Here is a 24,661-nt window from a genome sequence, read left to right as displayed (position 1 = left end):
TCTGCCCGGCTTAACTGGGATAAGAGTGAGGTGTTGCTGTGTGGATCCTGACAAGGGGGCAAGGTCTGGTAGACCTGGGCAGTAGGGTGGCAGCATTCTGGCTGCAGGTAGCCCAAAGGCTGCCGTATCACCCTGAGTTGAGCTGGAAAGAGATAAAACTGTCTCTCTCCCTCCCTCCCTCCCCAAAATCTCCTTGTTTCCAGCTCCTTGGTAACCCCCCCCTAATGGAGCTCTGGGCTCTCCTTTTATAGGATGTGGATGCGACAGGAATTAACCCTATCCCTGCCAACCACCACCAAACACACAAAAACACCACTATATCCCTCCATCGAAGTGAAAGTTAGTTAGTGCAAAGCCAAGACAATCAGATTCACAATTGTGTACATGCAATTCCACTGTATCTGTGTAAAATCTGTCTGTGCAATAGGGTACTGCTGTATCGTTTAAAATAAAGTGCAATAAGAATCACAAAGTACATTTTTTAATGATACACCAGTGCGGTTCTCCACATCAGACAGCACCACCCAGTGGTATGAACTCCACATACACCATTTAACAACCTGTCCCCACAAACGGCAGTAAATTCCCCATTGTGGAGAGTGGGATATCCCAAATGCAGGAGAGGGGAAAGTTGAGCAGGGACAGGAAATAACACACTTGCATTTCTGAAAATATTGAAACATTCAAGTAAATCCATAGTTAAAAAAAATACCAAAAGAAAAAACACTCAGTTAAAACAATAAATAGAAACACAAGAGGAGGATAAATGTAATCCTTCTGACAGCCTGTCCGAAGATAGGTTCATGCATTTAAAAGAAGAAAGAAATAAAATAGCTTTACAAATCACTGTCCAATCATGCAAATGTCCTCACAGGAAACTGACTGCAAACTTGTGGCTGGCATGTGGCAAGAGGTAGACCACACTAAATGTCTGTTTTATTATATATGAAATAATATATTATACAACTTTACATTGTAATTGAATTTTGTTGTATTAACTGTCATAAAGTCTCACAATCCTGTTCAATTTTACTCACTGAATTATTATTTGGTGTCTGTTTGTGTACTGTACTTTATCAGAAAGTTTACAATTCCCAAACGTATTTCAAATGTACACTAGACACAAGTCTCTATTTGTTAACACTATATGCCACTACGTCTCTGCAAGTCATAAAGGTAAGCCCATGTTTTTTCTATATAAAAGTTTACCACAGTAAATGTGCATGGTCATTTCTCATGCTTTTCCCCATGGTTATACTATGCATTAGCAATAGTTTACTATGCTTTGCCATGTCTTTTTTTTATTTATTTTTTTAATATGCTTTACTATAACTCTGTGCTTTACAATGCTTATCCATGATTTACCATGTTTTCATAATGCTTTATTATACTTTGTTATGCTTTTACTGTGGTAAACTTTTAAAAAGGTATACTTAGAAGTAGATTATAAATGGGGCTTCTGATTTTTGATTTTAACCGTTAAAACCCGATAAAACACCCCCAATATAAAAAAAAAATGAAATCGGTGGATAGCCAATAAACACCGGAAAAAATCAATTCACGTTGACTTTACCCTATTCCCATTAAAAAATAAAACCTATTACAAAATTAATAATAAATACATTTCCCAGTGCTGCTGAGCAATGTCCCGCCTTCCTAACTTGTATCTACATTGAGTCGTTCTCAACATTTAAATTCGCCCCAACTACTGAATGACATTTCTATTGGAGACTCCGCTTGCGAGTTTTAAAATGAGATTACAATCAGGATGGAGGCTTGTTGCAAGATGTATTACAGTTAAGATACAGAGGATTTAAAACAGAATTGTGGCAAAATGTACAAAAATGCCTACACACAAAAACCTCAGAAGAATGTGCCCGTGACCATAAGGATTTCATTGTGGAAGACAGCAAAGGAAAGAAGGTACAACTTAAGTGTGCAAGTACTGTCAAGTTACCACTATACATATTTTGACAGAAAAAAAACACTCAAGCATTTTGGAAAGTAAATCGAAAACACCAATTTCATACAGTATATCAAAAACAAAAGCCCCCCAAAAAAAAGATTTACATAAAACTTGAAAATAGCTAAAAATAAGCACCGAAAAATACAATTAATAAAACCTGAAAAACAGAAGCTCTAATTATAAATTGTATCTTTGTAGAGTAGACAATTGCAAACTGTATGAAATATTACAATTAGGGCTGTCAAGCAATTAAAAAAAAAAAAAAAAAAATTGCGATTAATCTTCAGATTAAAAAAAGTTCTCAGTTAATCTTGGTTTTAAATCACATATTTAATTGATATAATTACTGCATCAACTCATTTAAGTTTCTTTTTATTAATGATGCTATCATCATCATCATCCAATAAACAAACCAGCATAAAAACCCTGTTTTCCTATTTCTGGATTCTCTTTATAGTTTTATATATTTTAGAGTACGCTGTCAAAACTGACAGGTTTCAATTGTTATTGTCTGAAAAACTACTAGAAAGTGTATTTTGAGAAGTGAAAGCATGTTTAACATGCATGTGGAACAGCAGACTAGATGCACTTCTGTGATACTGGAACTCACTTTGACAGTAGATGCAAGTAACCCGCTTTCTATCCAAAGTACCGTCAAAGTAAAAAAAAAAAAAAATTCCTATTAACAAATCATTCAGTTTGAGTGCTTTGTACATAATGCAGTTCTGTGACTAATTTTATATTCAATCCTGACAGGCACTCGAGTGTATTAAAATGGTGCTGCAGGATATGAATTACGGTATGCTAAAAGGGACAAGACAGGAGTGCGATTAACATGCGTTAAAAAATTAATCTCCCAAATAATTAACGCGATAAGCACACAAGTTAACTGCGATTAATTGACAGCCCTAATTATGAGAAAATAGAAACAGATTCTAGGGGACAATGTATTTTAAAAAGATTTGCACCTGCCTCCTTAAAGTGTCTTCAGTACTGAAAAAACAAGTGGCAGAAGTTATTACATAATATGTGTAATCCAAGATTTGCCACAAACTAGGAGGCCCCCAAAATAGGTGTCTATCTTGTGAGGGGTAAACAATAAAAGCCCCTCCACCTAGTGACTGACCAAAAACAAGACACTTCCAACCACGCCACTGTAAAACACCATCCACCACAAAGCCCTGCAGTGCCATTAACAACCACCCATGTTTCATAACATTAATGTAATGTAAATAATGCACAAATGTCATCCATTCATATTGCACTGAATATGGCTCAGATTTTTTTTTGTAAAGAGAGATAAATAAACATAAACAATAACAACACAAATTGAACCATTTGAGAAACAAATACAATATGTGTGAGATTTTTTTCCATAGTTTCCGCCCATCTCAAGGCATGGTGGAAGAAGTCAATATATTTTTGGTGTTTTTTTTTTTTTTATCTTACTGTATTTCCTCGTTGCACCCACAGGGAGGTGCTCTGCACACACATCATTATCTGGCAGACCTGGAGTAGCTCACAGACAGCCACACCACAGCACAATTTCTCTGACTATGCACTAGGTGGCGCTATGCACATCAGTTTTATTCTAACTGAGAATAAAACGGCTTGTCTGGTTAAAACAGCAAAAACCTTTTCTGAAAAGCTGAACTCGCGATTCCCACACTGGAGAATCTGATTATGCATCTCACGTAGGCAATCCAGTGTAAGCAAATAAATCATTAAATAAGTACTTTAGAACATTTAAAATATAATAAATACATTCTCCAAAAAAAGGCTATGCTCCTGGAATGTCAGTCTGCTACAGGCGTCAAATTAAGAACATAAGAAAGTTTACAAACGAGAGGAGGCCATTCAGCCCATCTTGCTTGTTTGGTTGTTAGTAGCTTATTGATCCCAGAATCTCATCAAGCAGCTTCTTGAAGGATCCCATGGTGTCAGCTTCAACAACAAATTCAAAGCTTAGAAGTTCCTGCTTTGCGCTCTGACTCAGGAGAAGCATGATCCAATCAGGAAGGCTGCCACGCTCTGAGTGGGCTGGGAGCGGGAGGGAGTGGGGATAGAGGGGGTGGGCATTTTAAGAGCTACTGGAGATACCAAAGTGAGCTGAGACTGCAAAAGTACTGGAAGTCAGTGACAGTTAAGTTATAATAAACTGGGTGAGAAATAATAGGAAGTTATAATGTGGTGTGAAGCAGGACTACTGTAAGAGGGACAGGGATTTGTACTTTGAGTGTTTTTTACACCAGTGTCTACCAGAAACACTGTGGGCAGCAGTGTGGAGTAGTGGTTAGGGCTCTGGACTCTTGACCAGAGGGTTGTGGGTTCAATCCCCAGTGGGGACACTGCTGCTGTACCCTTGAGCAAGGTACTTTACCTAGATTGCTCCAGTAAAAACCCAACTGTTAAATGGGTAATTGTATGTAAAAATAATGTGATATCTTGTAACAATTGTAAGTCGCCCTGGATAAGGGCGTCTGCTAAGAAATAAATAATAATAATAATAATAATAATAAGTGTCGCCCCCAGCAGTGAGACAGGCCAGTTTAAAAAGGTTTAACAGCTAGCTGATATGGTGGCCATTTTCACCATTTACAAAAACCTTCAAGCAACACTATCAAAGTAAAAAAAAAAAAAAAAAAATACAAAACAGGAAAATTGCCTCATGCTGCTCGACCATTAGGAAATTACACTATAGCTTCGACTCAAATGTGAATGTTGCTTCCAGACCTATCAACAAGGAGAAAGTGAATCTCCCCTGAAAACATTTCGACAGTAAAACCCACTGAGCACAACAAAGAGCTCCTGATCTTCAGAGCCTCATGATAGAGCTTTTTTGTGTTGTCTCTGTTAAATGACAATAGAGGATCCTGAAGGCACAGGACAGACAGTCCTGTAAAATCCACACCACATTCTCCAATACCATTTCTCCAGGATGAAGTGTTACATATTGTGTAGCGTGTTCACATGTCATAGAGAAAGGTAGGTCCAGGGAGCTGGATGATATAGCGAGGCAATTCTCTGTTGCTGGATACAAGATTATGAGCCAGCTGCCCAAACCCCCGACACCTCTCAAAAAATATACAAAATAAATAACAGACTGCAGCCTCCTGGTAAAGTCTGACAAATTCCCCACAGTTCCTCTCGGCCTCCGCACCCCACTACTGGGGGGGGGGCAAAGCTGCGTGTAGAGGCAGAGCATCAACTCTCTCCATCGGGTTCCAGTGACTCACACCGCAGTCTCCAGGTCCTCGTGGGTGATTATCCGGTACTGCTGCCTGCTCTCCAGGTAGGAGGCCAAATCTGAGTCCCCAGCAGCCTGAGCCTTGTCCTTGGGAGTCTTCCCCTAAAGTGGTTTTATGGATGGAGCAAAATGCAGGGAATGCGGCACAGAGAATAGCAGGAAAACAAGGAGGAGATCGGCCATGGGCAAAGACAAACAAAAGCAAAAGAGATGGATTGTAATGAAATGAAACAAACAAGAATTCAAGATTTATTTCTACACATTTCAGAACTGCCGTAACCTGTGGTGACAATATATCAGATCTTTAGGTATTTCCTGTAAAATAGTATCTGTACAAACTTGTGTATAAGTTTTGGTGTGTGTGTGTGAAATGTTTTGATAATTGTGTTAGCAGTGTCAGATAAAGTATCTACCTGGAAATTAGGCTTTATCAAGGAGGCCCCTGCATCGATGAGCAGCCTGCAGACACTGTGCTGGCGATGGTAGGCAGCTTTATGCAACGCAGTATCCCCCCTAGATGAGACAGGAAAAGGTCAGGGAAATTAGACATTTTTTTCTATAACGGATGGAAATAAAGAATTCCAGAATTCCCTTTGTCTGTTGAAGTTCTCAATTTAATCTTGCAGTTAAACCTGGGATGGATCTAAAAACTGCTATAGGATGGCAGTCAGGTTTCTCAGGGAGGTGAAAGAAAGGATCCTGCTCGCTCAAAAGAAAGGATCCTGCTCGCTCAAAAGAAAGGATCCTGCTCGCTCAAAAGAAAGGATCCTGCTCGCTCAAAGTCAGGAAGCACAGAGCACTACTGATTTAAAACACAACTTCATGTTACTGTTCTTTAATTAAGACAAGACAAATACTCACATTTCACTGTCTCCGACATCTAGCAGTGCCATGGAGCCTGCAATTCAAACCACAGACACTGTCATGTAATCACAGAGAGCAATGAGACCTTCAAAACAGAATGGTGGGCAACTGTTCTTAATTCAGGGTTTATTTAAAGGGGTAACCAATTTGTTTGCAGTTTGCACCTGGATTACATCAACAACTTTTTAATGGTCTTACCAAGATAACCATAGATAGGTGGTTTATGCAATCCAGGGTGATGCCCCAGTGCTGTAAATGTTGATACATGTTAATCAAAGAAAATAGACCAGATACCAAGGTCTTTGCACCAAAATGCACCCAGTAAAATTAATGTAATAGTGTTAATTTAAGGACCCAAATCGGTTTGGTGTAAATTCTTGATAAATGAGTGCTTAACCTGTAGTACAGAACTCACAGTGCTCCAGAATCAAGGTGACAATCTCCCTGTGCCCGTGCTGGGCTGCAAGGTGTAGAGCAGAGCAGCCGTTTGAACTCCTCACCATCAAGCTGATGCCTCGCTGGCAGATCTCCGAGAACTGAGCCAGGCAAGAAAGAGTTATACACACTTTAATAAATCCATTCTACAGCAACAGCAGGCATTATTGAAGTGCTGCACAAACACATCAATTAATATAATATAGGTATATACAACTAATGCTTAGCATGATAAAATACAGTTATTTAGTTAATAATGGAGTCAGCCTGCCATCACTAAAAGTAATATGTATTCTTTCAGTGGACAAATAGACTTGGGTTTGTCCATTAGAGATTGAGTGTGATCTGGCAGCCACACATACAATATAAATTAGGGCTTCTGTTTATCAGTTTTTATTAATTTCATTTTTCAGTGCTTACTTCAAGTTTTATGTAAATCGTTGTTTTTTTTCGGGGCTTTTGCTTTTTATATACTGTATGAAATTATTGTTTTCAGTTACGTTCCACAATGCTTGGGCATTTTTTTTCTGTCAAAATATGTTTTATTTATTTATTTAATTAATTAATTTATTTATTTATTAGCAGACACCCTTATCCAGGGGGACTTGTTACAAAATATCACATTACAATTGTTACAAAATATCACATTACAAAGTATCACATTTAAGAATATCACATTACAAAGTATCGCATTTCAGAATATCAAATCACAGAGAAGAGCAGTTGTAAAGTAGAATAAAATCAGTAGCAAAAGATCAAATTCAAATAAGAGCAAAAAATAGAGAACACAGTAAATAATTACATGCAAGAGCGGGTTCGATTAAGAGCAGTTAACTTACATTAAAAATATTTGCTTATACGAGTAAAGTCCAGTATGAGCATGTAGTAACTACAATGAATGGATGAGAATGATTTCAATAAGACCAATTACAAAAAACATGAATACGGATACCTATAAGAGTAAAGTCAAATACAAGATACAGGAAGTAGTTAAAAATTAAGAGCAGTAGTAGAAAACAGCAAGGCATGGAGCAGTTCAGTGCAAATACAAGCTGATGCAAGTACTGGTACAATTGGGTGAGAATCCAGTATATTCAAGGTTTACAGATGCTATCTGAAGAGGTGTGTCTTGAGGAGGCGTCGGAAGGTGGTCAGGGTCTGGAGTTGGAGCCTTCAGTTCGATGGACTACCACAGTCCTCATTTGGACTACCACAGTGTAGACTTCTGGCCCTTTTGTGATAAGGCCCTTTGGTGAGCGGGCGCGCTAGATTGGCGTCAGTGCTTATATAATGCCCTGGAGGTCGAGAGCTGTTTGCTGCAGACAGCTTCTTGCAAATTAGCCTAAAATTGAGTCAGCCACGCCCTGTTGCAAGATGTCAAGTTGTTGATTTAACACAACTCGCTCACAGTACAGCATCAGACGCAATAACTCACTTCACAATTAAGACAAACTAATAGTTATTTATTTACTTACAAGTAAAGATATAGTAGTAACTCAACAGTTGGGGTGGGTTTGAAGTATTCAGAACGAATCAAATGATAGATACAAGTCAGTAAGGAGGACATTGCCCAGCTGCACTGGGAAATGTTTCTTTGTTTGTTGTTTTTTGTAGTGTTATTTATTTATTTTTTTTAAATGGGGAAGGGATGGGCAAAGTGAATTAAGTAACCATTCCCACTGTTGGCTATACACTGATTTCATTTTTTTTGTATCGGGGGTGTTTCATAGGTTTTTAATCGGTTAAAATCGAAAATCAGAAGCCCCAATTATAATACAAGAACAGTGCAAGACAAATGCACTCTTATATAGCACTGTTCACGCCAGGACATCCCAGATTGCTTCCCAATAAAACAACAGATTATAATCAAATGCAGCTAAAACAAAACACACTCAAAACGGATATGTTTTCAACCTAGACTTAAAAGATTCAATGGTGATGGTTTTCCAGTTATCAACTGGAACTGAATTCAACTAAAAGGCAACTAAAAGCCTTTGCCCTTGCCAGACTTTTTGCAATCACCAGTACATCAGCGTTCAAGACCTCAAAGACCATGGGAGAATACAGAATCAACAAGCCTTGACTATAAGAAAGCCCAAGTTCATGAAGGGCTTTATAAGTAGGAAGTACTACTTAAACCTGCAGGGCGCCGGTATAAGGATCTGAGCACTGGAGTGATATGCGGAGTCTGTGTGTGTAAGTAACAATTTTGGCAGCAGCATCCTTAATCAGCTGAAGCCTATTTAACATATAGAAGTCCAGCAAAAAAGCTGTAAAATAATGCAAAGTAAACACTGTACAATGAGACAGGCTAGTTAGGAATGTAGTAATAGAACACAACACTGTCCGTTACACTTCAAAATATGTCTGATAGTGTTGCATAATCAGAGATTGTACAGTATACTAACTCGTTTTTATCTTAAAATTAGAAATGATGAGAACATTTATGAAAGAGAAATGATTCATCCATTACTAATTTTCTCTGAATCATATAACACCGCTCACCATTGATCCAGGTTTTACCTGTTTAAATGGTGGACACCCGAGTTGGAACCTGTTAAAAGTGTAACTGGAGACTAGTAACGTGTTTACCTTTTGCAAGTCTCCGCAGACAGCAGCCTGTAGTAGAGCTGGAACAGAGAAACAGCCTCAAATCATTCATCCATACCACCAGCAATAAAGTACAGCAATGTGACGGTATTCATATTAACATATAGGTTGATTCCTCCTTGTGGCCCACTCACATGCCGACTACTCTCTGTCAGACCATTTCATATGGAGACAATTTGAAGAACTCCCTCTAGCAGACCAAGTTAAGCCTCTCTTACACACTTTAATAGAGATACAGACAACCAAAGAGCCACTTGCCATTAATTGCTTGCAATCCCTGCAGATGTGTTGTGTTATAGTGGCTGAGGGTAATAATGCCACCCAATTAATCTTATTACTACTGCAAGCCACTCTGGAAAGGTGAAAATATTATCCTGTTGCTACCTTCCAAGCTTAATTGCTCTATAACTACCAAGTAAAACATATATAAAACAGATACTATTTTATATCCAGCATGCAAAATTTCAGAATTAGATATGGGGCATTGTTATTTCAGTTTTAAAAGTTAAAAACAAACACTTTCATGACTGTGTAAATTCCTGAAAACAATAGATTCTCAGAATACATTTATTTTGATTTATCAAAAATAATTTAATAAATTGATCATATCCCAATAACCAAGCTTACCTTGCTCTTCTGGAGTTACAGGGGTCCTAGGAAAACCAATATCGAAATCAGACTTTTGATAGTTTAGTTTTGAGGCACTAGGCCCCATACAATATAGGATGCAACTTCAATGCAACCGCTTGCTTGTATTCGGTTGAACAAGATAAATTCAACAAATTGAGCACAACTCTTACAGACAAAAAAAAAACACAAAACAATTTGTTATCAGTGTATTGCTAATGTAACATTAACAATACATACCACTAGCAGGCCAATAAATGATCTGCAACAGCAACGCAAAGGAATGGATTTGGAACACGCACTGCAATAGATTACAGTTTTGATTCATACTATTGTGATATGTAAAAATGTTACCAGTTTGGTTCCATTCTACTGCCGTTACGTTACCATTTACAACAGTAATAATTGCCTTTGTCATTGTAGTCCCATTTTAATTGAGTAAATACATCCTTACCGTAGCCCCTGGGTGTCCCAGTCTTCTGACTGCGTTTCCTGATTCTCCCGTCTTGTCGCAGAGTGCAGCACACCACTGTCACTCACAATGCGCTTTCGGACCGAGCCGTTCCACAACTCAGACATCCTGGGGGGGAAGTGGAGGGGAATTCTGCAGCAAACTACCATGTTAAGGAACGTTACATTGAAAACATTACGAGTTAACTAAAGACTGGAGGGATCGCTTTGAAAATATGGCCCAGTAGGTTTTAGGTTGTAATGATGCAACATAATACAGTACAGTGAACAAAACATATTGATATATTTTTGGAATCAACATAAGAATTTCACGGGGTGGGAGCCATGCTACCTGTAGAGATGTCACCCGACTTCTTGGACAGCCGCCCACCGTTGGGACCAAGCCCTCGGCAGGAAGAGGTCTGAGTCGTGGTGAGGTCAGTGCTGCAGACTATATGAGGGCTGCGTCGTGATGTGGCTAGTTCCAAGGCTGGGTGCACAGCACCCTCAGGGACATATAGTTAGTAAAGATTGAAAACATATAAGGAGAGGGCCTGCCGTTTGCTAAGGCCCAACATATAGAAGGGGGGTCCCCACCGCTTGGGGGACCAGACACACAGATGAGATCCACTGCAAACAAAACATATAGAACGGGGGTCCCCACTGCTTGGGGGACCAGACACACAGGGGAGATCTCCTGCACACAGAGGCTTGGGAACCTGAAAGCAAGAAAGAAAGTGGACTCTGGCTCGTTGAGAGCTGCCCTCGATAAGGTGAATTACAGACTTCCAAAGCTGGGGCTGAGATGCACCCTCAGAGAGCCTGAAAGGAGAAGATTGCCCTGTGTTACAAAGGAAGAGCTCCTTCTGAGAGGTTAGCTAGAATAAGCTTAGATCCTCGGATTGCGAGGGGAGCAATAGTGCATGAGATGCTGAAAGTTGGGTTTGGCCAGGGGTCCCCTCTGACTCACTGACAGGACCTACCTCGGTAGGTAAAGGAAGCGTAGCTTGCACAAAGGTCGGGGAAGTGTGACTCACTAACCCCCCAAAAGGATGGACCCCCGGCTCCCCTCTAAAGAGTCCTACGAGTGCAGACAAACAAAATAACCATAAATGCATATACAAAGAAAGAAAAAAAGAAAGAAAGCATTTAACACAACAAAGAAGGTTAGTAATTGGCTCCCTACTAAATGTATAAACGAGAGGAGGCCGCTCGACTCCTCTAAGCTTGTCCGGATCCCAGTAGCTGATTGATCTCAAAACATTGTCAAGTTGAGTCTTAAAGGATCCAAGTGATTATGCCTCAACAACATGACTAGGTAACTTAGGAAGCACTGTGGTCCAGTGGTTAAAGAAAAGGGCTTGCAACCAGGAGGTCCCCAGTTCAAATCACTGGCTCATTGTGTGACCCTGAGCAAGTCACTTAACCTCCTTGTGCTCCGTCTTTCGGGTGAGACGTTGTTGTAAGTGACTCTGCAGCTGATGCATAGTTCACACACCCTAGTCTCTGGAAGTCGCCTTGGATAAAGGTGTCTGCTAAATAAACAAATAATAATAATAATAAAACAAATACTAATAATAATAAAACTAATAATAATAATAATAATAATAATAATAATATATGAAGACCCTCCTCTGAGTGGGAAGGAAAAAAAAACAACTTTCTTTTTAGGGGGAAAATCTTTTGTGGTCCCGGCGGAAGCGTCGTTCCCACTCCGGACATAATAGCAGACATACTAGCACTGTTGTGCAGAAGATATCTCAGATGGGGAAGAACTTATGTATGATTCCATTCCTGTGAGGTCCAGCACCCCATATTTTTTATTAGATGCTGGTTAATCTTTGCTCTTGCTGCTGAAGTGGCTGCCCTGATTCTGAATGAATGAGGAGTATAGAATTGCAGGGGAAGTCCTGCTCTGGAAACCAATGTGGGCAGATGAGAGGTGAACCAACGTCTGGATATAACAGTCTGACTTGAATCAATGAAGAGGGGGTTAGAGGGGGTTTGTGTTCTGTGATATATTTCTGCATGGAAGCATATGGGCATAGAGGAGAGCCCATTTCTGATAGCTGAATGAACTGACCTTACCTGAGCTCATCCGTTTAGAAATTGCGCAGGAAGAGGATAAAGTGGGAATTTGAGATGAATGTGGGATCGCTGCAGCGAATACCTAGCATAGGAAAGCTGGCAATAGAAGGAACCGCATATTCTGAGCATCTTAAAACACAAAAAATGTGGTTAGACATATAGTTTCCATTGTTAGGTCATCAAATGTAGAGAAGCAGCCTTGATGGACAATTGAAATCAAATTGGCAAGAATATCTATAGAGATAGGCAGACGAGAAGGAGAAGCTGTCAGAGAGCTCTTAGAGATTCTGTGCAGAAGGAGTAGGACAGCTGGTATTGATAGGAGAGTTGGGGAGGTAATGGACATCAAGCGAAATTGGTATTGTATTCCTGACAGATAGGATTTGATTGTAGCTGGTGCAAGATGTAGAGTCCTTTGTGTGCACTATAAAAACCATAATCCAGTCCTGGTTGAATGGGGTTGGATTAAATCTGTTCTGAGAGCAGATAGTCAAATAGGTGGTCCAGCCTGTGAAATAAGAGGATCTGGTGGAAGGAGCCAGTGCTGCAGCCATGTATGCTTGTGCTGTATTGACTAGTCCGCTGATAGTTGGATTCAGTTGAAAATTAGCTGGTTGAACTGGGGTGTCACTGCTGGAGTTGGCAGAGATGTAGGGACCAGCCTGTGAAATCTGTAAATCTGTAAACAAGAAAGAGCATCTGCTGCATTATTATAAATGCACGGTAGATGGCGTGCTTGGATTACAAAATTATTTGATACCGAAATCCATATTAACCGCTGCAGAAATTGCATAATAACAGGTGAACTGGAACAGCCTTTATTGATAATATGTAGATTTGTTATCGCAAAAGAAAAAGTATTGATTTCTTTGGCCAAAGATGACCCCATAGATGTGCAACTACAGTGGATTTTAGATGTGGTGATAGGTTTTCGATGTCTAGTGGCCATGCACTAGAAAACCATTGCTTGTTTAAAAGACCTCAGAAGCCCTTAAATGAAGCATCCATAAATAAAGCCAGATCGTGCGGTGCTGAAATGAAATCTTCATAGAACATAGTGAGGCCGTTCTAGTGCTGTATGAGAGCAGACCACATTTTAATGTCTTTTCTACCTTCTGATGAAATATTGACATAGGAGTCCAAGTTTTTGCATTGATGAAAGGGCAAGTAATTGAGATATAAATGTCCGACCTTAGGGGATAATGCAAATTGCAAAATTAAAATGACCCAGCAACGAGAGCAGTGCGTGTTTCCTGATTGTTTTATTGATCTGAAAGTTCTGGATAAGGGAGCGGATATTATCGAGTTTAGATACGGGGAGGCTGGCTTCGAACTCTTCTGTCTCCAATATGATTCCTAGAAATTCCAATGAATGAAGGGGGCCAATAGTTTTTTCTTCTAAAAGCGGGATGCCAACCTCTGAAAATAAACTTTTAAGATTGGTGATCGCTTCTGCTGGTGGATCTGAGGAAGGAGAGATCAAGAGAAAATCATCAAGTAGGTGGAGTAGAAATGGAACATGATATGAATTGAGAAGTATCCAGCATAAAGCCTCTGAGAGAGTATTGAATATTTTGGGGCTGCTGCGGCAGCCAAAAGTTAACAGAGTAGAAAAATAATATTTTTCTTTCCAGCATATCCCAAACAGGCGACGTAGAGAAGGAAGGATTGGCATTACTTTAAATGTGTCTGATATATATCTGCTTTTGCTAACCAGGAACCATGACGTGCTAATTTAATTGAATGAATTGCGTCTGAGATGGTCATGTATTGTAGAGAAAATTGATTGTGAGAAATGAGCGAGTTGATGCTACTGGTGCTTGATCCCCGTTAGTTTGTTGAGAGTCCAGTCCTTAAAGTAGTCGCTCTAGAAGTGTATCCTTGGTTCGCAGCCGCTTAGATCAACGGGGATTGACTCCTTGGACGGTGGGTAGTGGTATGCTGTCCTGCTCGGATGTTACTGAGACACCTGACAGAGAGAAGAGTGGTGGCTGACCAGATCCTGGGTTGACGATGTCAGAAAATGTTCCAATACAGACAAGAAGTGATCTCCAGAGACCTCCGAATCCGAGGAAGAGTTGTGCTTCACGATTCACACGCACTGTCCTCATAGGGGATAACATGATCAGCAAAATCTGTTCGGCCAAATCTATAGCAAATGTTGTTATGGATGTTTGCTTTTTATTGCCATCAGTAGCTCCATCCACAATAATTGGGAATGTTTTCATTTCAAATGGTGAAGCATTGAACTTGTGTTTTTGTGGTACAGCAATTTTGTTTGGCATAATTATTTATACAGTGCCTTGCGAAAGTATTCGGCCCCCTTGAACTTTGCGACCTTTTGCCACATTTCAGGCTTCAAACAAAGATATGAAACTGTAATTTTTTGTGAAGAATCAACAACAAGTGGGACACAATCATGAAGTGGAACGAAATTTATTGGATATTTCAAACTTTTTTAACAAATAAAAAACTGAAAAATTGGGCGTGCAAAATTATTCAGCCCCCTTAAGTTAATACTTTGTAGCACCACCTTTTGCTGCGATTACAGCTGTAAGTCGCTTGGGGTATGTCTCTATCAGTTTTGCACATCGAGAGACTGAAATTTTTGCCCATTCCTCCTTGCAAAACAGCTCGAGCTCAGTGAGGTTGGATGGAGAGCATTTGTGAACAGCAGTTTTCAGTTCTTTCCACAGATTCTTGATTGGATTCAGGTCTGGACTTTGACTTGGCCATTCTAACACCTGGATATGTTTATTTGTGAACCATTCCATTGTAGATTTTGCTTTATGTTTTGGATCATTGTCTTGTTGGAAGACAAATCTCCGTCCCAGTCTCAGGTCTTTTGCAGACTCCATCAGATTTTCTTCCAGAATGGTCCTGTATTTGGCTGTTTCATCTGACCAGAGCACCTTCTTCCACATGTTTGGTGTGTCTCCCAGGTGGCTTGTGGCAAACTGTAAACGACACTTTTTATGGATATCTTTAAGAAATGGCTTTCTTCTTGCCACTCTTCCATAAAGGCCAGATTTGTGCAGTATACGACTGATTGTTGTCCTATGGACAGAGTCTCCCACCTCAGCTGTAGATCTCTGCAGTTCATCCAGAGTGATCATGGGCCTCTTGGCTGCATCTCTGATCAGTCTTCTCCTTGTATGAGCTGAAAGTTTAGAGGGACGGCCAGGTCTTGGTAGATTTGCAGTGGTCTGATACTCCTTCCATTTCAATATTATCACTTGCACAGTGCTCCTTGGGATGTTTAAAGCTTGGGAAATCTTTTTGTATCCAAATCCGGCTTTAAACTTCTCCACAACAGTATCTCGGACCTGCCTGGTGTGTTCCTTGTTCTTCATGATGCTCTCTGCGCTTTAAACGGACCTCTGAGACTATCACAGTGCAGGTGCATTTATACGGAGACTTGATTACACACAGGTGGATTCTATTTATCATCATTAGTCATTTAGGTCAACATTGGATCATTCAGAGATCCTCACTGAACTTCTGGAGAGAGTTTGCTGCACTGAAAGTAAAGGGGCTGAATAATTTTGCACGCCCAATTTTTCAGTTTTTTATTTGTTAAAAAGGTTTGAAATATCCAATAAATTTCGTTCCACTTCATGATTGTGTCCCACTTGTTGTTGATTCTTCACAAAAAATTACAGTTTCATATCTTTATGTTTGAAGCCTGAAATGTGGCAAAAGGTCGCAAAGTTCAAGGGGGCCGAATACTTTCGCAAGGCACTGTATACCACGTTTTTCTTATCCGGTTCCTCAAAATACTTCCAAACATGGCTTCCAAGCCGGAACAACACTTCACCACTGTCACGAAATAAACTTGTATCACCCACCACGAGTACTACTGCACGCACCCAGGACTGGTGACCGTGTTTGTATTATTGTGGGGCGGATATTATTGTTTATTATTTGGGACTGCAATCCTATTGTTATTTACCCCGTGCAGTACACATTGGTGTGTATTGCCAGGGGATTATTTTTTGGTCTCCAGACCTGGAAACCATTAATAAAATCATTTCCAAACCGGATTACAAATCATCTCTGTCTGTTTCATTTACACACTGCATCACTCCTGCACCTGCATCCACTCAGCCACTTTGTCACAGGTATCCAAGTACACAATTGTAAAAATCTGCATCATATGAGACATGAGCAGTCGGCAGATATACAAAAACATAGAACTCACTACGCAGTACTGCTTCTGCACAGATGAAAAGACCAATAAATTGATCTGCTTTGTGTTACTCCAAACCCGAGACTGGTGTGATGATTTCACACGGTCTGAATCGAATGTAGTAACACAGCATCCAGAACAGGATGTTACCTTGCTTACTCTGCCCACTATGTGTACTCACCCTGAGCAGGGCTCCACCACCAGGTCTGGCATTCCCGGAGTGCTGCCTCCCGGCTGTTGTCCCAGAGACTCGGGTTCTAGGATGAAGATTTCGTCTTGAGAAATCTCTGTCACAAAGTGGAGGTGCTCCTGAAAACAAAACAGACTATTTTGTTATCATGGGTTCAGACAAATGCTGAGCTGTGTTATCAAGATCCTTTTCTCAACCTACATCAAGCCTGACCATCCACTTCAACAGGACTGCGTGTATTTTGTAGTGTGAATGCAAAAAATCTTATCCCAGTCCTATTCCTACCTGAGCTCTGTCAATGCGATAGAAAAGATCACCAGAAGTCGCTAAAAAAAAAAAAAAAAAAAAGAAGAGACAAATTAAAATGATTTTTATTAAAGTGTTGACCTTGCTGCAGCCCGATTCAGTCTTCTGTTTACTCATACATGGCATATTCAGAAATGTGTTTAATTAAGCATTGTAAATTCCCAAATCAGATAGTACCTCTAACAACCCTCATTAAAAATGTCATTGGTTGGGCATTATTTCATTTAAAATAAATCTGAAATCACTGCCTTAAGAACTACTTTTATTTCTAGATCATGGGTGCAAGAAAGCAGGATCAATCACATGTTACACAGTAGAAGTTAATCACATAATTTACTGTACAACCCCCCCCCCAAAAAAAAAAACACAGAAACATTGCAGTCCATCTATGGCAGGGCTACTCTACTCTGGTCCTGGAGGGCCACTGTCCCTCCTGGTTTTTGTTCTAACTGTACACAATTAATAAATTGGACCAATTAAGCTTCTAATAAGCACTTAATTGGTCCAATTAAGTAATTTAGGGTACAGTTGGATCAAAAGCCAGGAGGGACAGCAGCCCTCCAGGACCAGGGTTGAGTAGCCCTGATCTATGGTATAGTCTCAAATCAGTCATCTGACTGTGATAGCCGATTTAAAGCTATTTATTTCAAGCTGTTTAATACATGGCTTGATTTTAGAAACTTAACTTAGCATGGTGGTAAATACTTAGTAAATATGACCCAGAATACTTTGAATGTAGTGCTGAAGTTGCAGCAGACTTACAGTCTAGAAAGCACCAGCTGGGAGAGAGTCTCTGGGAGCGTGGTCTGTACTGGAATTCGTTCTCATCCTGACAAGGAGGCAGGAGCACAACAACATCAGACACGCTGGCAACAGAGAATGGGTTAATGCACAAGCCTTTCATTTCAAGAGCCCTGGGTTCAAACCTGGTTTAAGTCAGTGGTTTGGTGGTGCCAACTTTGTTACCAGTGGGCAGAAGTCTATACCACCAAACTGCCAGCACACACAAATGTCAGGAAGGTAAAGTATGGTAAAAACTATGATTAACCATGGTGAAGAATGTAATTACACAGTAAACACATGGTGTAGCATGCTACACTGCTAATTTTCTGTGGCACATTTTTTAGGGTAATCTGGTACTGTAAATACAAAGCCTGAACAGTGTTCTTCTTTAGTTTTACAATTTCATAATTCAACAATTTGTTTAATTCATGAAAAGGCTATGCTAGCAGTACTTTAACACTCACTTCAGTGTACAAGTACCCTTCACTAGTTCACTGCACACTGTACAAACAAAGAAGTAAATACCTGGTAATGTATTCTGTGAGTGATGGAAAAAGCTGGGTGAATATCCTAAGATATAAAGAGAGAACAAGAGACTATCATACATGAGCACATTCAAGTGAAAGAGGTACATACGTAAAAAACACGTTATAAAAGTGACACTATGTCTTTTAGAAGGGAGCAGGGAGTTGGAGAGAAATAACTGACAGAAGCAGTGCATTGACCTGTTTTTTGTTTGAAGAATTGTTTAACATGACAGTTGAAGGATGCCCCATCACCAATACCAGACTTACCTCCTGCAGCCGGTCAATGTATAGCCGACAGGTCTCCAGATCACAATCTCCACGAACAACAATGATCCCAACTGGAATGGCTGAAGGAAAAGAAATACAGGATTATAACAGGTTACTGCCATGTTTAGCACGGCAAATGCATAGCAAAGCATAGTAAAGCAGTAAAGGTATTGTAGCGATCCTGGTTCCCACAGGCAGGCGCATCACACAGGGTAGGAAATCCACACACAGGCGGAGGGCGGGCGCGAACCCAGGACCTCTCGCACTAAAGCATAGCGCTGATACCGCTGTACAAAAAGAGCCGGCTCACTTGCAAGAAGCGTATATCAGGCTTATGTCTTTGTGTGGGATTACGTCACCTACCAGCCCTACTGCTGCCTTCCCCCATGCACGCTACAGTACGCTAGTAGATTAAAGTTTCAATGTTAAAACCAGTCAGGATTTTGCAAACGATATAAACAAATGCATAATTATCATTTTTTCTGTAAGAAATGTAAGAATGTATGTGAAATGCATGTAGTAATGTGTAACAAGCCCAAAGAAAGTTTTGGATGGAAAAAAAGAAATGTTTAAACCAGATAACTGTGTTATTATTACTATTATTCGATAATATTAATACAGTATAATATATGTGCCGAGTTTACCAGCACACGTTAACAAATAATTATTTAAGAGAAAAGAAAGAATATTGCAGACAGTATTGTCTACTGATATTTTTTTTTTTGCTGCTATATTTTATTTTCTCGTTCCTGCTTAATAGAAAAAAAAAAACGCAATAAGATAAAATTATTTTTTCTTTTAAGGATGTATACTATATACGTTGTGTGCATAGAAATACATATATATATGAAAATTAAAGAAAAGAGAAATGATAAAAGGAAATGCAAATACTGAAAGAAAAAAGTTAACTTTTAAATAAGTTGCACTAAGATAGCAGCTTATTTCATGTTTTGTCCTGAATACTGATTAAGTTAACAGGATGAATGTGATTTATGATATAGATGCATGATATATTAACCGGTTAAAGTGATCTGTATTGAATAATTGTCCTGTATGATTTTTGGTACAGGCTGTTTTTTTCTTTTCCTGAGGCAAAGAAAGAATTAAGAAGATTCTATAGGTTCAACTTCATTCCTGCTTCATCAGGATCAACCTTGCCTAAACAAATACACTGTTCTATATTCGGCAGGTGGTAGGAACAATTGAACAAAGTGCACAAAGACTATTTTTCATTATTCTGATACCTTCTTATTTGTTTTGTTTTTTTTTCTCCAAACGAGAGCTCATCATAATGCACATTTGAAATTCTGTATTGTGTTGAAATATAAAAAAATAAAAGATCTGTCTAACTGATCACATAGAGTCTTCTTGTTTATTTAACCCTAACCCTAACCATTCAAATTCTCCTTGACGCACTGGACCCACAGGTTATATCTGAACTAGATAACCAGTCATTTGAACCTAGGAATTAGATTAAGATTTGATGTCTTTATAAAAATAAAGCTTGCTTACCCTAAAATGTTAAATAAGAGGGGCTAGTACATTGTTACACATGTGAGTCCAAATTGGTCACTCCTGTGAGAATAGCGTGCAGGCAGTTATATGTGCATCTGCAAAGTTTAACACGTCTTTTTAACGTGTTTCAATGAAAAAATAAGAAAACTCTATTGTAAAAGTGTATGCAGTTTTTCGTAATTCAACATAATTTCGGAAATCACATTAGCATGATTATTTAATAACGAGATAGGCATAACGACCTCTTAAATGCCAAAATCAATGATTAACACTGGAGTTATCATTTACAAACTTTTGAAAATCCAGTCCTGTGTTATATTTAAACCAGTTATCAATTACCGTGACTCTATATTAAATTGGTCTCTTGGGGTTTTAATTAATTTAAAATAGTCCAGCTTTCCCTTATTTGTGCTATTTTAGGTGCTCCCTCGTTAATTCATGAATTGATTCACAGATTGACTATATTGACAGACAATTGTACATGTACTGTTCCTGTTAAAGAGCCCTTTCCGTTATCAAAATAACAAAGAACTACTGCACCCCCCCACTGAGTATGAATATCTACGGTATGCCTATAGGGATATAGTGGATTCATTTGATTGGGATGAAACTCGTAACTTAACATGAACAATGTGACACCTTTCTAACTCTGTGTTATACTGTATGTTTATACATTTGGCTGATGCAGTTCTATTGGGTTGCATACTGTGCTCACAAGAGCATTGTCAGCTGTAATCATAAAGAGATTAATGAGCTGGTGTGTTTACGACTGGTAGTACGACTATATCCCTATAGGCATACCGTAGATATTCATACTCAGTGGGGGGGTGCAGTAGTTCTTTGTTATTTTGATAACGGAAAGGGCTCTTTAACAGGAACAGTACATGTACAATTGTCTGTCAATATAGTCAATCTGAATCAATTCATGATCCAAATGTTATACAATGTATAACATTTGGATACATCGTGTTGAAATCAAATTAAATTTGATCCTCGTTAACCAAAGTCACTTCTTCACACCGAGCACAAAGTAGGATGAGAGGGTACATGTGGAAGATAAGTATAAATACACTGTTATCTTAGAAAGTGCACAGGCAATATTTACTCTTAGGAAATGTGCATTTGTTAAAAATTTACAAAGTGAAGTAGTAAAACACCAGGAACATTCATAAAACAAATGTATTGTGCCCTATGGCATGAGATTGCGTTGGATGTGATTTTAACCTCCTCGCACACTCACAGACTTCTCGCAGTCTCTCCTTGTCAAACTGAAGTGCCTTGTAATCCTGCAAGCTTATTCTGTTCACTCGAACCCGCAACCGGTCTGGAACAGAGTGAGGGCTAAAAAAAAGAAAACAAATAGAGAACAAAAAAGTTAAATACTCATACTCCAAACAAATACCAGTCAACCAAATCAAAAGGAACTCTCTATACTGAAGCACCATGCCCTGGTAGAATGGTACCACGGTGGTAACGTTTTTATTTTTTATACATATCAATGGTATCTTGATATGAACCAATACACATTGCTAATTTACTGCAGTCCCGTGGTACCATTCCAATACCAGTGTGCTACCGTATCAGGTGGGTCTCCTATGGGTTTCTTCAGGGTAATACGCTGGTATTACAGTGGTATGCCAATGGTACTGTGTTCACCAAACCTTTCAGTAAGGGATGTCTCTTGGATGGCCATCACTGGAATTACCAATGGTAACCAAATAATCTCCTCACTGTATTAACATACAGTACCTAAATAAAACTCATAAAATTAAATGACAAAAGTATTTCTTAATGAACAGATTTGAAAAAGCCTTCTCGTCGAAATGTGTCACTGAAGTGTATAAGATTCTTTTAGTATTACTATATATACAATCATTCATATGATGTATTAAAAGGGTATACTAGAAAACACCACCATACAGTTGTCTGCATTATAGCAGCTTGTAACAACTACCCATGCGTAGTATCAGCAAAACCTGTCCAATCTGGGGTCAGAACTTGAGTTAACATAACCTACATTCACATCTCACATACATTTTAATTATTTTCATCCCATTCAGGTGAGTGATTCTGAAGAAACCTCTGCAATTTTAGTTTCCCTCTAGAGTTGTTTCGGAAATATATGCATATATGTATGATATACAAGAAAATAACCAAAAATCCTTCAAGGACAGACAGAAGTGCCGATGGACAGAGGGATGGGAGAGTGTGCTGTAGGGATGAAGGGAGTCAGATACTTACACAGTAAAGGAGTCTGGGGGAGCGGAAACACGGCGCAGGTCGGCCGTGCAGACTTTCTGAATACTGCGGCCCAACAGCAATGCATCGACAGCATGAACAAGAGCAAAAGAGGGGCAGGAGAAGGAGGGAGGGGTAATGTGAAGGAGAGAGAGAGAGAGAGAGAGAGAGAGAGGAGAGAGAGAGAAACACACACATAGCATTTCAACAGGCAGGAAAACAACACACAAAAAAAAGAAGACAGAGAAAATAATCCTGAACAAAGCATCTAAACCTACCAAGAAGCATAAACAACAAGCAGAGAAGCAGTACAGCTAGTATAGGCATGTTTCAGTTAAATATAACAACAAGCCCATGAGGATCTGCCCAAGCGTAGTGAACAGTAGCAAGCATCTCTGTCAGCCCCAGGATCGTTTTTCAATGTGTTCAACTTGTTAGGATTAGGTTCTCTGTATTAGAATTTGCTAGCTGTTAAAACCCATATATGAAATATTTCTGACTAAAGGATAAACAGAAAGGATTATATTTGTTTACTGGCTATAAGATCCTCTGGACTTTGTTCTCCATACTACCTTTTACTCCTGAGTATGTTACAACATTAGCATCTCTACATTATTCACAACCTACATTATTATTGTTTAGTTCAACTTTTACATTTCTAATACATTTTTTGTTCACTATAAAAGGCTTTCCACTAAACACAAGCTGTCCCATCCTGCTTTACTGAGACAAGTGAATTTTAGGCTATGTGTCTTTAACATTGGTTCTACATGATACAATTCACGTGAAGTTGTAGAACCAAGACAAGGCTGTATTGTTCATATGCAGTCACCAAAAATAATCTTCATACTTTTTCTGTATTGGGTATGAAGTCAACTATCAGTTCATATGAATATTTCAACCTTATCAGAACTTCACATGAAAAACATGGATCAAAAAACAGGTACAGGTGTCTGTCCCTGGTCTCTGTCACTCACTCGTTGAGCAGGGGTACGGAGGTACGCCTCTTGCTCTTCTGCACCATGTTGGCCTGGTTCCTGAGAGAGATGCGCAGAGTGGAGGGGGCCAGTCTGCACGGCTCCCCGTCTACCTGCACTGGGACGGTCTTGAAAGTGGTCAGGGTCACCTCCCTGCACTGGTGCAGTCGCTCGCCGTGACCTCCGACCTGGAGCGCTGCCTGGCAGAGGACGAATGGTAACCCTGGTCAACCGGTGTTTCAATGATGCCACCATTACGCCCACCATTAGGTTATGATGAACCTATGTGTGGCAACTACATTTATAACAAGAATACTACTGAAAGCATGTACCAACACTCATAACATTTTATTTCCAATAAAGTTATGAAATGTTTCATATCTTTAGTGAATTAAATATGGATTTGAATGAATTAAATAAAGTCAACTTTTGATCTCTTATCAGATTATTTATTTACTGTTTAAAATGACGCTGTTCCACTGACATTTAATTTGCATCTGGTAATGTAAGCGTTGTACTACAAATGGATATAGACTGTAAACAGAGTCCACTAATAAAGGTATAATAATAACAAGGCATTGTGGTCACAGTCCCGCCCCTTCATTCTAGAAAGCATTAATCAACTGGCCAAAACTTCTGCACATTGCTTGGTTCAATTTATGTTGAACAGACTACCATTTACATTAATAAACTACAGGTTACATTTCCAGCATTTCCACCACTGTGTCTTTTTAAATGTTATGGCTAATATTCATTCTATTTCTGAAATCTAACACATCCAGCATTGTCAATACTCACCAGAGAGGCCATGGTGAACCCGATGACCTCTATACAGCCGTCGTCATGGCGCTGTGGCTCAAAATCGCGATGATCACCAGTGTTGCCCCAGGGCATGGTGCCAGCACAGTACCTGGAACCAGACCAGAACTTGATGATGCCAGGTAACCAAATACACATGGACAGAAACACTTTATACAAGGGGCCGCCCAAACTTTTTCCACCACAGTAGGGCACCCCTTAAACTAATTTACTGTGGGGCCACACAATAAGTAGCCCAAAACATGCATTTTTCGTGAACAAAGACAAATCTTTCTTGTGTCACAACAAAATGCATTCAATCAATGCACATTATTGTAGGGTAAAAAGACATATCAGCTTTTTACACGATCACTGGTGTAAGGCAACCTAATGATCCTCGTGCAGTACATGCTGAGGGTTATAAAAAGGAGAAGTAGATACGCCAATATCCACAGCAATAAAACCGGTTTTAATAAATCAGTAAAAAAACAAAAGTATATAAAACTTGAACATCTTGTTTTCACACAAGTGTGTTTTGAATGTAATCTCTTATTTCAAATTTGGACGAGCGGTTTCCAACACAT

The 24,661-nt window shown here is 39.4% G+C and overlaps 1 protein-coding gene across 6 annotated transcripts in view; it reads right to left on the bottom strand.

Moving 5' to 3' along the window:
- Positions 1–465: 465 nt before the first annotated feature.
- LOC117415633 (diacylglycerol kinase iota-like) overlaps positions 466–24,661 on the bottom strand; it is an 82,942-nt gene continuing 58,746 nt past the window's right edge. For 4 of the 6 annotated variants that reach the window (XM_034026213.3, XM_034026214.3, XM_034026215.3 and 1 more), the window contains 16 exons: positions 24,078–24,189; positions 23,280–23,479; positions 22,306–22,368; positions 21,305–21,405; positions 18,550–18,629; positions 18,281–18,325; positions 17,735–17,801; positions 16,952–16,992; positions 16,658–16,785; positions 10,204–10,329; positions 9,750–9,775; positions 9,105–9,142; positions 6,493–6,613; positions 6,075–6,111; positions 5,627–5,726; positions 466–5,315 (listed from right to left, as the gene is read on the bottom strand). In XM_034026213.3, coding sequence (XP_033882104.3) covers positions 5,199–5,315; positions 5,627–5,726; positions 6,075–6,111; positions 6,493–6,613; positions 9,105–9,142; positions 9,750–9,775; positions 10,204–10,329; positions 16,658–16,785; positions 16,952–16,992; positions 17,735–17,801; positions 18,281–18,325; positions 18,550–18,629; positions 21,305–21,405; positions 22,306–22,368; positions 23,280–23,479; positions 24,078–24,189 — 1,402 coding nt within the window. In that variant the 3' untranslated portion in view covers positions 466–5,198. The remainder of the gene's footprint in view (positions 5,316–5,626; positions 5,727–6,074; positions 6,112–6,492; positions 6,614–9,104; positions 9,143–9,749; positions 9,776–10,203; positions 10,330–16,657; positions 16,786–16,951; positions 16,993–17,734; positions 17,802–18,280; positions 18,326–18,549; positions 18,630–21,304; positions 21,406–22,305; positions 22,369–23,279; positions 23,480–24,077; positions 24,190–24,661) is intronic. The other 2 variants (XM_059026921.1, XM_034026218.3) reach the window with 1 other exon arrangement.

This window comes from Acipenser ruthenus, chromosome 7 (assembly GCF_902713425.1).
Source record: "Acipenser ruthenus chromosome 7, fAciRut3.2 maternal haplotype, whole genome shotgun sequence".
Classification (NCBI taxonomy): Eukaryota; Metazoa; Chordata; class Actinopteri; order Acipenseriformes; family Acipenseridae; genus Acipenser; species Acipenser ruthenus.
This window is presented reverse-complemented; position numbering and strand designations above follow the sequence as displayed.